Raw genomic sequence first — 16,025 nt, 5'->3', positions numbered from 1 at the left:
TCCCAAAACATTTTTAAATGTCATGCATCTTATTTGATTCAACAAATTAAAGCTACTTTAATCTTGGCTCAACTATTGATCCTTGAGTTGTATAATAAGTCTTTTAAATTAATGATATTGATTAGTTAATTGACAAATATTATCTATTAAACTCCACCGATTTTGAGAGGAACAATTGAACAACGAACGAACCCAACACACCAAGCCAACAAAACCAGTAATAAGGTTGAGTTCCTCGCTTCAACCCGTTCTTGAAAAGAAATTCCATCGATTAGGATGTAAGATTTTATTCATCCAAGGAATAAATCATGCATTCAGTATACACCATACAAGCTACAAAGATGCTCCAAAAAATGCTGCTAAAATAATCATTTGTCCTATAGCCCCCCTAACGTATATGCAACAATTCATCTGTGAACAGTTTACCTGAACTTAAAATGAGATGAGAAAAAAAAAATATGTATTAAACTGAATCAAGCTTCTCAATCACCAAATTCAATACGAAAGAAGTGGAAGTCTTGATTACCAACAATATTAGATGAATCTACCTCATCCATTTCAACATGGATACTTGTTGTGTCTATAACTACTTTACAAGGTACTAGCTTCTCATCAGCTATAAAAATAGAACACTTCTCATATAGACCCTCCTTTGGAGCTAGATTTAGCAAGCAGGACTTTGGAATTGACACCCGACTTCTGTTGTGAGTCAATCCTTCCTGGTCTTTTGCCATCAATATAAGGCGATGTTTACGACCCAAAAGCTCTGAAACATATCTCATATCCCCTACAGCAAGGGCACGGCGAACACGAGTAGATGATACTTGTCCTCTCTCTTTTGAATCACTGGAGTTCATATTTCTGGCATATTGGTTCTTGTCCATAACAGACTCTATTACGTAAGCCCCCATACCATACTCCTCACACAGCCTCACCAGTTTTAATGCATCACCAGCAGCTCTATATCCAAATCGGTAATTTTCACCTGCCAAAATTTCACATCAGCACATCTACTTTAGTCACCAAGAGTATTTTGTACTCATAAAAAGTGTAACAAAACCAGCAATCTTCATTATATTTACCTACGACAACTCCACGCACTCCAAGCTCTTTTGATAACTTCTCGACAAATTGCCTTGGAGTAAGATGGCGAACACTGGAAAATTCCATTTGAAACTCTGCTGGAGCTATGTTACGACAGTAAGGGGCCCAAGAGGAAAGGATCCGCTTCCGGTCACATTTGGCAACTATGGGAGCCCTGTTCAAAGGTAAAAACAATAATTTAATTTGGTGAATGAAATGGAGTTGAAAGCTCGACTATAAAGAACAATGTCAGTCTATTTTCCATACTATGTAGAGTATAATAAAAATTATTAAGAAAATGGGGAAAAACAATCCTGAAATTTTTATCAAGTCCGCTATAATTTCTCTAAATTTGGACTTATTCACTTGAATTAAAAAGATAGCCAACTTTACTCTTCCACGTCCATTATGGTATCACAATATTAAATGAGAGCAGTAAATTCCACCCACACTAACTACAGAAACTCCTAATCTCTGAATCTAAGCCCCATCTTACATCACAAAGATTAAATAAGGAATGATACCTCTATGTTTCAGAAATAAAATAAAGCCATCTTGGGCATAAGATCAATCTATGAATTTAACACAACCAGCATAGACAGTAACAGATGCATGGTCTTCTTGAAGAAGCCCATTAAGTGCGTGCAAAATTCAAAACCTATATTTATGTCGCAGCTATGATTTTCCAGAGAACAATTTATAGTTTCCTATCAACATGATTGCAAGATTTCTTCCAATCCAGATATAGCATAATTAAGCACCTAAAATTCCGGGTCAACATGATAATGATAAGAAAAACTGGTATTACCCGCAGGCCTTCCACATGCATGTTCTCCGTAATTTCTCATGAACTCATTCACTATGAGAAAGTGTAAGCAAGTGTTCTTTCTTTCTTCAGAGAAAAATAAATCAAAACAATGATACCAGACAACTCCAACCCCAATTCCATAAGCAATCAGCAATGAACGTGTATAAAGCATAATCAAATAGATACATCATTATCTTTCTTACCAATTCCATAGAACTTGAAAACGCATGAAAGGAAATTGATAAAGAATTTGTAAGTTGTCTTCCTTACTTTGATCTTAAAAGACTCATGTAATTCGCGCATATCACACAAATCAGATAAATCATCGGCTTTTCACCAATGGGACGTGGCCTTTAAAATTGTTTGCACCCAAGGGTTTGAACCTTAGAAATGGAGTGAGTATCCGCCCAAGACCAAGACTCTTACCACTTGAGCCAACCACTAGGGTCTCAGTTGTATTTACTTGGATTACTTTACCTCTTAATACTCTCCTTTCCCAATCCCAAAGTTGAGAAGAAGTATCCACCACCCTGTCAAGCTTCAAGTGCAAATGACTTTTTAGCCCTTTTCTGCTAGCAAATAGGTCATTTTGACCCACACTGATCACTCCATGGTAGTAAAAAAAGACCATTAAGTGCATAAAACCACATAAACACTTCTAATTTTGCATCCACCCTCCCCTGCCCTGTGTTATATTTTTTTCTTAATAATTAATATTCACAAGGCAAAATTATTAATCATAGAAGAAGCTGTCAATGGACAGCAACGCTGCCCATTATTCTTTCCTTATTCAACTCTTTCCTTATTTCTCTAGTTAATATTTGACAGATTGTAACTTCCATATATGGGGCTAGAATTAGGCGCATAATGATTTATTTCCATGTATAGAATTGCTTTGTACAGATTATATAATATACGGAATCCTCGGATTATGTCTTGGCTTCTTGGCTCGTTGGAGCCACATATTGTTACCAACTTGCGGGCTCATCGCTCCGCTCCATCCATGTGGAATTACTAAGAAGATTTATCATCAAGCTAATGATGCTCGTCGCTTTCAGTTGGAACATGCAATTGCCATGTTTCAATATGGTAGTCTTTCCATCCAAGACTACTACCCAGCATTCCTGACTCTTTGGTATGAATATACTAATTTGGTTACAGCGGATGTTCCTGTTGTCGCTCTTTCGACTATTCAGATTCTTCACGAGACTAGTCGGCGTGATCAGTTTCTTATAAAACTACGCCCGGAATATGAATCTGTTCGCTCTTCTCTATTGAACAGATCACCTGTTCCCTCTCTTGATATTTGTTTTGGTGAGTTACTTTGCGAAGAACGACGTCTTAGTACTCAAGCTATTCTGGAGCAATCTCCTGGCGGTTCCGGGACCACAACTGTGGCTTATGCTGCCCAGGGACGAGGACCACCTATGAATTCTAAAAACTTGCAGTGTTTCTGTTGCAAGGAATATGGGCATATTGCTGCCAATTGTCCTAAGAAATATTGTTCTTATTGCAAGAAGAAGGGTCACATTATCAAAGAATGTCGTATCCGCCCCCAGAATCGTCAGGCCCAAGCATTTCAGACTTCTGTTATTGCTCCTCCAGCAGCAACTTCTGCAGCACATGGCTCTTCTTCAGGTGTTTCCTTTGTTTCTGCACCTCCTGCAGCAAATTACTGCACACCAGAAATGGTGCAACAGATGCTCATTTTGGCATTATCGACAATGGGGTTCCAAGGTAAAAATTCTACTAAATTCTGGTATGTGGACTCAGGGGCCTCTAATCACATGACAAACAACCCCATCGCTCTGTCATGTTCGGCTCTATGCTGGTCAATCAGCCATTCAGACTGCCAATGGCAGTTCTTTGCCAATAACTGCTATCGGAGATGCCTCTTCTAAGTTCACTGATGTGTTTCTTGCTCAGCTTTCCACGAATCTTATTTTTGTTGGTCAATTAGTTGATAACAATTGTGCTGTTAATTTTTCTAGTGATGGTTGTGTTGTGCAGGACCAGGTAACGGGGAAGCCGATCGCGAAGGGACCTAAAGTGGGACGCTTGTTTCCACTATTTTTTCCTGTTCCAGCACTTTCTTCAGTTTCTTCTATTTAGTCTTTTGCTTGTAATAATGTTCCAACTCTTAGTAAGGTATGGTATCATCGTTTAGACCATCCCAATACTCAGATCTTATCTCATGTATTGAACTCTATTTTTCTTGGTAATAAAGAACGTCCTTCTTTATCTTTTGAGTGTGATTCTTGCAAACTTGGTAAAAGCAAAACTCTTCCCTTTCCTTTGCATGCTAATAGAACTTCTCACTGCTTTGATCTTATTCATAGTGATGTTTGGGGACCCTCCCCAGTTAGTTCACATGAAAAATTTAAATATTATGTAACTTTCATTGATGATCATTAGGGGTGTAAATTCAAACCAAAAAACCGGAAAACCGGTCCACCGGTTTTGAACCGGTCCAGTCTGGAACCGGTTCATAGAATGTGAAAACCGGCCGGCTACGGTCCGGTTCCGGTTTTAGATTTTTCGGACCGCACCGGTTGATAAAAAATATATATAAAAAATAATATTTTTATTATTGTATATATAAGTTTTATATATTATGTATAATTATAAATTTTTATGTGAAATTTTTATATATAATATATATAATTATATATATATATATTCATATATGAAATAATTTCTTATTATAATTTATAAATTATTACATAAAATGTTAATACTAAATCACTAAAAGTTTATAACTAATACTAATATTAAATATATAGTTTATAACTAATACTAATATATAACTTATAACTATACCAATAGTCTAATATATTAATAAAAGTATAAAACAGATTTTTTTAAATCAATTTTTTTTTTTATAAACAAATTTTTAATGAAAAATTGTGAAACTTACATTTTAAAAAAACCAAAAAACCGGACCGAATCGGACCGGAAACCGGTAAAACCATAGGTGGGTAACCGGTGCGTAATTGGTTTTGAAAAATACAAAACCGGTACATACTGGTTTAGTCCTAGATTTTGTCCAAAACCGGATTGAACCGGACCGATTACACCCCTAATGATCATAGCAGATTTACTTGGGTCTATTTTCTTCGCTCTAAATCTGAGGTTTTTCGTACTTTCACCGAGTTTTTAGTGTATGTTGACAATCAATTTTCTGCTTTTATTAAGACATTACGCACAGATTCTGGTGGTGAATATTTGTCTACTGAGTTTCAGGCATTCTTGGTTTCCAAAGGTATTATTCATCAACGTTCATGTCCTGCTACTCCACAACACAATGGAGTAGCCGAACGCAAAAATCCTCATCTCCTAGATGTGGTACGTACTCTCTTGTTAGAATCATCTGTTCCATCCATGTTCTGGGTCGAGGCTCTGAAAACTGCTACTCATTTGATTAATCGTTTACCTTCTCAAGTCTTACATATGGAGTCTCCCTACTTCCGCTTGTTTGCTAAGCAACCTAGTTATCATAATCTCCGTACCTTTGGTTGTGTATGTTTTGTTCATTTACCTGCTCATGAGTGACATAAATTATCTGCTCAATCTGTTAGATGTGCATTCTTGGATTATAATGTGTGTCAAAAGGGATTTGTTTGCTATGATCCTATATTACATCGTACACGCATTTTTAGGAATGTTATTTTCTTTGAAAATCAACATCTCTTTCATGTGTCTTCTGTGCCCTCCTCTTCTACTGTGGTCCTTCCCTCCTTTGAGCAGCAATTCCAGATCTTCATCAAGTCAGCTCTCACTTTAAACCAGGTATTGTGTATACAGGACGCTCCCGCCCAAAGTCTCTTCCGGTAGCTCACCCGATATCTAGTCCTACCATGCTTCTGAATCAGCCAATTATAGTACCTCCTGCGCCTTTGGTACGTCGCTCTCCTCGAGTGTCGGTACCCCCGGATAGGTATGGGTTTACTTCTTCCAGTTCCGGCAATTCTATTTCAGCTCTTACTTCTGCATTGTCCAATTTTGATATTCCCACATCCTACTCACAAGCTGCCAAGCATGACTGTTGGCACAAGATATGTAGGAAGAAATTGCTACTCTAGAAGCCAATCACACCTGGGACATTGAGCCATGTCCTCCAACAATTGTTCCTCTGGGTTGCAAATGGGTTTATTCAGTCAAGGTTCGATTGGATGGCAGTTTGGATCGTTACAAAGCTCGGCTTGTTGCACTTGGGAATAATCAGGAATATGGTGTTAATTATGAAGAAACCTTTGCTCCTGTGGCTAAGATGACTACTGTTCGTACGATTCTAGCTCTTGCTACTTCCAATGATTGGCCATTACATCAGATGGATGTCAAGAATGCTTTTCTTCATGGGGATCTTAAAGAGTGAATTTATATGAAGCCACACTCGGGATTGTTTTCTTCTTCGACTTCACATGTGCGTAAGCTTCGTCGCTCCCTTTATGGTCTCAAACAAGCTCCGAGGGCCTGGTTTGATAAATTTTGAACAACTTTATTACAATTCTCATTCAAGCAAAGCAAGTATGACACTTCCTTGTTTCTTCGGAAATCAAACATGGGTATTGTTGTTCTTTTGGTTTATGTTGATGATATTGTGATTACTGGTTCCGATTCTATTTTACTTGGTCAACTCAAGACTCATCTCTCTGAGTCCTTTCATATGAAAGACCTTGGGTCTCTCACATACTTTCTCGGCCTTGAGGTGCATCGTAGTTCATCTGGTATTTCTCTCAACCAACATGAGTATGCTAGTGATCTAGTGGCTATAGCCAGCCTGCAGGAGGCTACCTTTGTTGATACTCCCATGGAATTGAATGTCAAGCTTCGCAAAGAAGAGGGTGACTTACTTGCTGATCCTAGTTTATACCGGAAGTTGGTAGGTAGCCTTGTCTATCTCACCATTACTAGACCTGACATTTCCTTTGCAGTACAGCAAGTCAGTTAATTTCTTCAGACTCCTTGTCATCTTTCATTTGGCTGCTATCTGTAGGATCATACGCTATGTTCAGGGCACTTCTGCCGTGGCTTATTCTTTCCTTCAGGCACTTCTCCTCGTCTTACTACTTATAGTGATGCTGATTGGGCCGGTTGCGCGGATACACGTCGTTCCATCACTGGTTGGTGTGTGTTCTTAGGTGATGCATTGATCTCCTGGAAGAGTAAGAAGCAAGACAGAGTCTCTAAGTCATCTACCGAATCTGAGTATCGGGCGATGTCTCTTGCTTGTTCCGAAATTATTTGGCTTCGAGGTTTGCTTGCTGAGCTAGATTTTTCTGAGACCAATCCTACACCTCTACATGCTGATAATACGAGTGCTATTCAGATCACGGCCAATCCTGTCTATCATGAGCGCACGAAGCATATTGAAGTCGACTGTCACTCCATCCGTGAAGCATTTGAAGCTCGTGTTATCACTCTTCCACACATTTCCACTGAACTCCAAGTTGCTGATATCTTCACCAAAGCTCTTACTCGCCATCGACATTGCTTCTTAAGTAGCAAATTGATGCTTGTTGATCAACCTGCATCAATTTGAGGGGGGCTGTCAATGGACAGCAACACTGCCCATTATTCTTTCCTTATTCAACTCTTTCCTTATTTTTCTAGTTAATATTTGACAGATTGTAACTTCCATGTATAGGGCTAGAATTAGGCACATAATGATTTATTTCCATGTATAGAATTGCTTTGTACAGATTATATAATATACGGAATCTCAAGGCCAGGGCATTTGGCCATTCATACAGTGTTTCACCTTATTTTGACAGAAGCAACTTATGCAATTAGTCATACCTCAACCAATTTTACTTCTCTCATGGTACAAAACCAACCTTTCCGTACCACAGCAACAAGACTCTTAATAAGTCCAAGGGCAAAGGCAATGGACTACCACTCCATAAATCATAGAGAGAGAGAGAGGATTTGAAATAAACAGATACTAAAGATGCATAATATCCATACCTAAGTTCCCAACCAAGTATTTCAGCCATTCCAACGAATGACAAAAGAAATGGAGGTCCCACCTTTGCTGCTTCAATTGCAAGTTCTCGGTGGCCAATGTGAAGGGCATCGAACTTTCCCAATGCTACTATTCCTCCTGGAAATGATAACCATGGAGTCATTATTTTTTTTTTAGTAAATTCGCTCCATTAAAAAGCCTATAGGATATATCATATGTCATAAGAAAGACCACACACACAACATATATACTTACCTATGTAGGCATTTAATGTGTGTATGCATAGAAAGAGATACAGAGGATTGCTAACATAATATATCAACGAAGGCTAGCAACTTTCAACACACTTATACTGACACAGACAGACAGACTAGCCTTCATTTAAGAGAATTTATTAGACGTCACATTTTCAGCAGAAAGGAAAAGGAGAGAGGGAGATCTCCATGGTGGCCGGTGGGCAGCAATGTCCATTGCTCTGCTCTCCTTAAAATTGGGAGAGCAGAGCAATTATGTTTTCTAATTGAACATAATTCAGTGCATTATTTCAATACGCTGATACCTTTTTTTCTACAAGTCATTTTTAATAAAATAAGCGAAGAGTCTCAAGTATACAAGGTCCATATAAGAAGAGCACCTGGCTAGGTAGGTGCAGGAAAACAGAGATTTGGATACTCAAACATTTTTTTTAAAGTAATTTCAATACTCTGATACTTTCTTTTTGACAAGTTAGTGCAATGTCAAATTTTAAGGTTCATTCCTTATTTGGCTTTCATATATTCAGGATTTATCATTCTCACTGTACGTATCTAGTTCTCCAACTTCTTCAAAAGATAAACATCTAGCATGAGTTTCTTTATGTGAGATTTATTAGAGATGCTCATGATTGGGAAATGCCCGTTGTTTCAGATTTTTTCCATAGGTTGTATGATATGAAGATTGTGCAGGGAAGGGAGGACAAATTGCTGTGGAAACATGCTGGAAATTCTATTTTTACTGTCAGCTCTTATTATAAAATGCTGGCTTGTCATTGTGTCAACCAATTTCCTTTTAAGTGCATTTAGAGATCCAAGGCGCCTAGTAAAGTTGCTTTTTTCTGCTGGTTGGTGTCTCTCGGGAAAATCTTGACAACAGATAATTTGAGAAAACGTGGTATAATCTGTTTAGATTGGTGCTATTTGTGTAAGAAAGATGGTGAATCTGTTGACCATTTGTTTCTGCACTGTGAGGTGGCTAAGACTTTCTGGGACAAGATTTTCAGCAAGTCAGGCATTGCTTGGGTGATGCCTAAGAGGGCGGTGGATCTCTTGGCTTGTTGGAAAGGGTTTATGGGTACTCGTCGCATTGCAGAAATTTGGATGATGTTTCCTTTATGTTTGATGCGTGCCTATGGCTGGAAAGAAATGGTCAGTGTTTTGATGATAGAAAATGTTCGTTAGGAGAATTTAGAGAGTTTTTCATCCGAGCTTTATGTCTTTGGGAAAATGTTCTTGTATTGAATGGGGATAGTCTTCATGATTTTCTTTCAGACTTTCCTAGTTCCTAGTTTGTAGCATGTATTTAGGTGTTTCTGCTTGTATACTTCATGTGTACTTGGGCTATGCCTATTTATTCGTCTTAATAAAATTTCTTATTACTTAAAAAAAAAAAGTTCCTTTATGTAGTCCATTAACCCATCTCACTTTTCAGTTTCCAGAGTTTGTTTTTATTTCTTTTGATAAGTTTAGAGAGTATTGGGATAAATCTGCTTAAAATGAAATGCAAAGGACCATATGGACAGTCAACAAATCATAGGCATTCACTAGTCCAATTTTGTAGGCAAGGCTCTCATCACAGTAATTGCAGCATCATTTGGAACTAAATACCCTGCCAATTAATTTTACAATGAATAAGTAACTCCCAATTTGAAGGCGCCAAAAACATGTTAACTTTTTCTTTTGGTTGTACTGTGCTTTTTAACATGTCAACAAAACTATAAAAGTCTAAGGGGAGGTTTGGATAATGAGTTGAGATGAAAGTTAAAAGTTGAATAAAAAATTATTAGAATATTATTTTTTAATATTATTATTGTTTTGAGATTTGAAAAAATTGAATTATTTATTATATTTTGTGTGGAAAATTAGGATAGTTGTAATGATTAGATGAGATGAGTTGATATGAGTTGAGGGGACTTTTGTATCCAAACCGGGCCTAAGTAGCGTGAATAATCAAGAAATGTAATTCAAATCCCACATGCTCACATCCCATGATATTTGTTGATAGTTATCAGTAACTCTAGATTTAGAACCTCATGATCCAAAGGCATTTGATTGTAAAAAGGGGAAGCTTTTGAGACAATAAGCCCTTGGCATATAATCTTACAAGTACTATTCTCCTTCTTAGCATTCTAAATATAATAAATCCAGCTACATTTCTTATTTCCCAAGTACATCTAACGTCAAACTACTATCCAGGCACAGGAGAAACACCTAGAAAGAAACCTAACAAATGGATCGGCAAACATACTCTAGAAGCTCTTCTATTTAGAATATCACATAATTAAAAACGGGTGGCTCTACAGCCACCGTTGGGAGCACCCGATGGGGGCTCCCACTAGTGCATTTCATGTAAGGGTTTTTTTTTTTTTTTTTGGCTTTTTTTTCAAATGCATTTTCTAACATTTTTAAATATTTTTTTAAGAAAATAAATTCACAACATCATTAAAAAAAACACTTCCTTAATCATTAAGTACAAAAAAATATTAAAAAACGATCCCAATGGGAGGACTAGCATTTTCCATTAGAAACATCAGTTATATAAATGGATGGTAATTATGGGAAACTACATAAACGAGGATGAAAGAAACCTGACACGGGGGACAATCCTTTGGATGGAAGCTCATGATCCTCTTCTTGTTGGCTGTGCAAGAACAGAAGCAAATCAGATCCTTGACCAAAATATTATATGAAAAGCAGCATATGTATGCATTGATGGGTGGTGTAGTAACGATTCCATACTAGAACCTTTTCAACATTCAAATAACAATTAGTTTGATTCATAGCTATTTCTACAGCTAAAGTATAGAGGGAAATTATGTTTTCCATATACATTAAAACTTCGACTTAATAAGACATAATTATTTGGGTCCCAATATGAACAATATCTTCTTTCAATTGCTATTGAATGGTTCAATTTATGTGGAAATCATAGATCAACCAAACAAATGGTTCTGATAAGAAAGCAGGGCACCAAACATATCTGGTTTAATAAGCAATATTCTGTTTAAACACCTACAAGTTTTCAAAGGGCAAGTAAGTGGAGCTGATTGTAGAATATACATTTCCAATCAAGATACTATGAAGATTGGCTCAAGTGGTAAAGGTCTTAGTCTTGGTGGTATACTCCCTCCAGGTCTAAGATTCGAATCCTCTTGGGTGCAAACAATTTCTGAGGGCCATCGGACTGGGGGAACTTCCCCTTGAATTACCCGAGCTGCACTTGCGGAAAACTCCTTGCAGAGGGCCTGTGCACCTTGGGGATTAGTTGGGACTTTGTTCTTGGACACCCAGTGCCAATTAAAATAAACCCATATAATTATAAAATACTCTGATCGAATCCCGTTAATGGATTCATGTTGCATGGGTAGAAGAAGCAATGAAACGAATGAATATTTATTTTTGCATTGTGAGGTGGATATCACTCTTTGAATGCCATTTTTGGGTTGTTTGGCCTAGATTGGGTCATGATTCACTCTGTGGTGGAAACATTGGCTTGTGTAAAATGGAAGTTTGATTGCTTACAGAGAGAAACCATGTGGAAGATGATCACGAGTTGCTTAATTTGCTGTATTTGGAAAGAAAGAAACAATTTTTTTTATTGATCATAAGAATAGAAAAACAATTGAAGCTTTGAGGATAAGGAAAAGACAATGGTTGATATTGAGGATAGTTTTCTTTTATCATTAGTTGTGTACTCATTTTGTGGTCGTTTGTTCTCTAGTTTTCTGGACATTTTTTGCTCTTTCTTCATTCTCTTATTACGCATGTCTCTTGATGTGATACCCCATACTGACTAAAAAGTGATAAGGGTAAGTAATGTATGAGATCCCATATTGCTTGGAAATGAGAAGTTCTTGCTCTTTATAATGATTCCAACCCTTTTGGAATCATTGACCAATCCTTTTGGAGTATAAGTCCAAATGTGACTTGGGCCTCCCTTTCCTTAGGGCGTTACAATTAAGTATCAGAGCCCAGGTCGAGAAATTCCGCCGACATTTTGAAAAGATAAGCAATGTTTTTTTTTTAGATTAAAACATTTTTTTTTTAAAAAATGATTTTTTAAGTTTTAAAGAGAAGAATTTTTTTAAGGAGTAGGATTACCTAGGATATGTCTTGGCTTGGTCAATAGTGTGGTAGAATTATTTTATTTGCTTGCTTGGTAATTAGAATAGCATCGAATGCTAGGAATAGCACTAACACGCCAAGAGATAGGGGTACTAGCAAATTCCAATTAGATGCGGAGATAAGATGAAGGATGAGTATGCATATAAGTACACTTGAGGTGCTAGCAAATTCTGAGGACGGGATTTTAAAGGGGGGGGGGGTGTTTGTAACATCCAAACCCAAATTGTTTTAGGCTTTACAAGTTTGGAACATGGGCCAAGTTTTTTCAGGCTTTATTATTTGAGGATCTAGTATTGAGGAGATAGGATTGGATATGAAATTATGAACCTAGATTCAAAATTGAGTAGATTCAGCCCATTTATGGATGGATAAGCCCAAGTATTTTCTAGCCAAAGCCCATTTGATTTTTGGCTGTTAAATTCATGATAATTGGAAACCATCCCCATTTATGACTCCTAAATGGATCCAAAGAATAGCAACATATTTACCCCAGAACTCCAAGTCATTAGGATTCCTAGAACCCCTTTTCAAAACAAACTGAGTTAAATTCGTATAGCCCTATTATTAGGTTTTTCAGGTCCATTAAAAGGACTGTATGGCCTGAAATCTAGAAAAGACAGAGGCTGCTGTGAGTCTGGAAAGTTTTTATAGCAATCCCGTGTGATGCTCTTCAAGAAAACCAATCGCTAACCCTAGAAAACTGCTGCAATTTCAGAAGGTTGAAAAAAGAACCAGCCTCACCCTATCAAATCCAACCCTTTTCCAGCAACCCCAAGTAGGTGATTATTGACGCGTTTGTTATCAATAGAAGCAAAGAGGTAAGTAGCATTATCATACCCTTATATGTTTGGTAAACTATTTTTTTAAGTATTATTTATGTACAGCTCTTTATTGAAAGCTCCTTTTTATGTACCCAGTTATAAAATGATGAAAGTGAGTTTCAATGTAATGTTATTATATGTTTTACATGCATCATATTATGTTTCAATTATGATTACGATAGGCTACGTCATTACGTGTTCTACATGCTAAGAAAGATAAAAGACAAGTTATGAAAGAAGCTTTAAGAATGGCCATAAGAGATACTGTAACAATCCTATTATGGGTGGGTGTGCCAGCCGCGGACCTAAGCGTGGTCCACCAAAGTATGTTATGATAAGTTAAGCAGTTCCCCTTGTGGCATAGGCAGTGGAATCGTTGCACAACCATGCACATGGGGATTAAGGTGTGCTAGCCATTAAAGAAAGGAAAATACAAGTTTAATGAGTTATGCATAGTACATGTTACATGTTTATGTTAGTATATAAGTATTTAGTATGCACGCTTTTCAAAAAAAACCTATGTTTATTATGTTTATTGTATGATGTACTACTTGCTGAGTATTTGACTCCCTTTTTTTTATGTTTTTAAAATGTCCAGGTAGAGAAGATAGTGTTGATGAGGTGACGACCAGGCATCTATTATTTGTCGGGATTTTCAGACTTAGTTAATAAGTGTCTTTCCTTTTCATTGAAAGATCAGTTTTAAATTTTCTTGCTATGAGACTAAATTTTTGTTATTTTCTTTTAGGAATTTATTTTCGATAAAGTAGGTATTTTTATTATGTTGGGTCTCTTTACCAAGAGAAGTTTCAAAAGTATGTAACGCTCCTAACCTACAGGAAGGGGGTGTTACAAGTGAATACATCCCATGTACTCGGGCCACACCATTTTTTCTTCATTAATAAAATTTTAACTTAAAAACCTCAAGTTTCTTGCATTAATTCAATCTCAAGTATTTTTTTTCTTCGACATTCTGATGTAATTTCTTCATATATTGTAATGCCCCAATGGAATGCCCAAATCATATGGCTTATACTCTAAAAAGACTAGTCAATGATACAATTTGAGCCCCATAGGAACCTTATAAAGAGCAAGAACTTCTCATTCCCAATCAATGTAGGATCTCATATACCACCTACCATTAACCTTATCATATGAGATATCACAATCTCCCCCCCTTCAATTCCCGACATCCTCGTTGGGCCTATTCGTTGTAAGTGGCACGACTCAAGTCCCACATTTATGGTTGAGATAGACTCTGATACCATTTATAACGCCCCAATGAAAGACCAAAACCACATTGCCTATACTCCAAAAGGACTAGTCAATGATACAATTTGAGCCACATTGGAACCTTATAAAGAGCAAAAACTTCTCCTTCCCAAGCAATGTAGGATCTCATATACCACCTACCCTTATCCTTATCATATAGGGTACCACATATATCTATACACTACCCCTTATGACTTCCAAAAGCTTTGGCATTGAAGGCCACATTTCATCTTTCATAAGGGCCAACCACATATAGACCACCTAGGGTATGAATCTTGTCGAACAATGTGCTGTCAATCCACCTAAAACTAATTGACGTTAGATAGACATGCTTAGTTTTGTAGTTTTGTACGTCATTTGATATTGCACACCACAAGCCCCTTTTAGAGCGGTCGCAGGGAGCAGTATTGTGGACACACTCTAACGAATCTTATTTAATTAAATGTCCTTCAACACATCTTTCTCAGAAGCCGAACATGAGGCTCATCAAGATTTGAACGAATTTGAAACGTAAGAAAGGAAAACAGAACCAGAAACCATCGCAGAGTGCAGGATTCTATATTATTCCATGAAATTTCGAATTTTCATAATAAATACAACAAAAATCAATAGAACAGCACCTAAAACAATCAGAAAGCAATGGAATGGTATAACTTCTGATAAGAAATCCGGCATATAAAAATTTACTTTCCAGGCCGGCATCAAGATCAATGGTATGTATAACTAAGCCGGCATTTCATTTTCATGCTTCGCAAACGCACCAAACAAAAATTACTTACAACCAAGCAGAATACAAGAAAATATCAACAAGACGCGCGATAGAACAGAAACGAACCTAAAGCAACTGGAAAGTGTAGGAAATTCGCCAGGGGACTTGGATTGGATGCGATGACAAGAAGGAGATGAAGTGCTTTTCGATCGACGCGGGAGGTGATGAGTGGCAGGGGTAATGGGGGTAGAAGAAGAAGAGTTTGGAGGCGAGGCAAAGGAGAGCTGAATGATTCTGGTGCTGTAAAACCCTAAACCTAAACCGAAGAAGCAGTGGTCGCACTCTCGTAAGTGGTAGGAGATACGAGAACCACCGGCCAACATTATCATCAGTCGCTAGAAATAAAAAAGCTCTCGTGTCGTGTTTTCGAAGAATCGCCTCGACAAACGTGCTCTTCAGTTCCTCTTCTACAAAGAGAGAACCAGGCGCCAGGCGGTCCGTGCGTGCGAGACTGTCGTGTGGGATCGGCCAATTCTTTGATCAACAATTCTTCCGGATAACATCTTCTTAAACCATTTTCTTTTCGTACAATTCCAGTTGAAAAATATGACTTATGCTTTTTTTTTTTTTGGTAAGTGACCTATACTTGTTTTTTTTTTTACAAGTGACCTATGCTGGTTAGTACTGCACCTCTGGGAATTGAATTGATAAACACTGATATTTCAGTAATTTAAGAAGTTAAATTTACATAATAGTTTTTTATGAGCTAATTGCAAAATCTATATCGAGTTTCTCATTTTTTAAGTATTGGTTTTGCAAAAACAGTAGGTTTCTAGCATCGATTCTCCTCCTTTTTCTCTCTCTAGAAAAGGATGGAGCAGAGTAAGTGGGACGTGGAAACAATTATAACGGAAGTAGTGGAAGTCAGGGTGGCGTGGAGTGGTAAAGAATAATCGTGCGGGGACAGAAGGTGTGTGAGTACGGTGGT

At 37.4% G+C, this 16,025-nt stretch overlaps 1 protein-coding gene across 1 annotated transcript; it reads right to left on the bottom strand.

The window, feature by feature from the left end:
- Positions 1-438: 438 nt before the first annotated feature.
- LOC121255978 (FAD synthetase 2, chloroplastic-like) lies at positions 439-15,653 on the bottom strand. The gene is made up of 5 exons (XM_041156554.1): positions 15,164-15,653; positions 10,699-10,751; positions 7,859-7,994; positions 1,083-1,258; positions 439-985 (listed from the first exon to the last, which is right to left on the bottom strand). Exons 1-5 carry the CDS (start codon positions 15,424-15,426, stop codon positions 483-485), a joined length of 1,131 nt encoding a protein of 376 aa, XP_041012488.1. The 5' UTR covers positions 15,427-15,653; the 3' UTR covers positions 439-482.
- Positions 15,654-16,025: the final 372 nt, after the last annotated feature.

The sequence above is a fragment of the Juglans microcarpa x Juglans regia genome, chromosome 3D (genome assembly GCF_004785595.1).
Source record: "Juglans microcarpa x Juglans regia isolate MS1-56 chromosome 3D, Jm3101_v1.0, whole genome shotgun sequence".
Lineage (NCBI taxonomy): Eukaryota > Viridiplantae > Streptophyta > Magnoliopsida > Fagales > Juglandaceae > Juglans > Juglans microcarpa x Juglans regia.
This window is presented reverse-complemented; position numbering and strand designations above follow the sequence as displayed.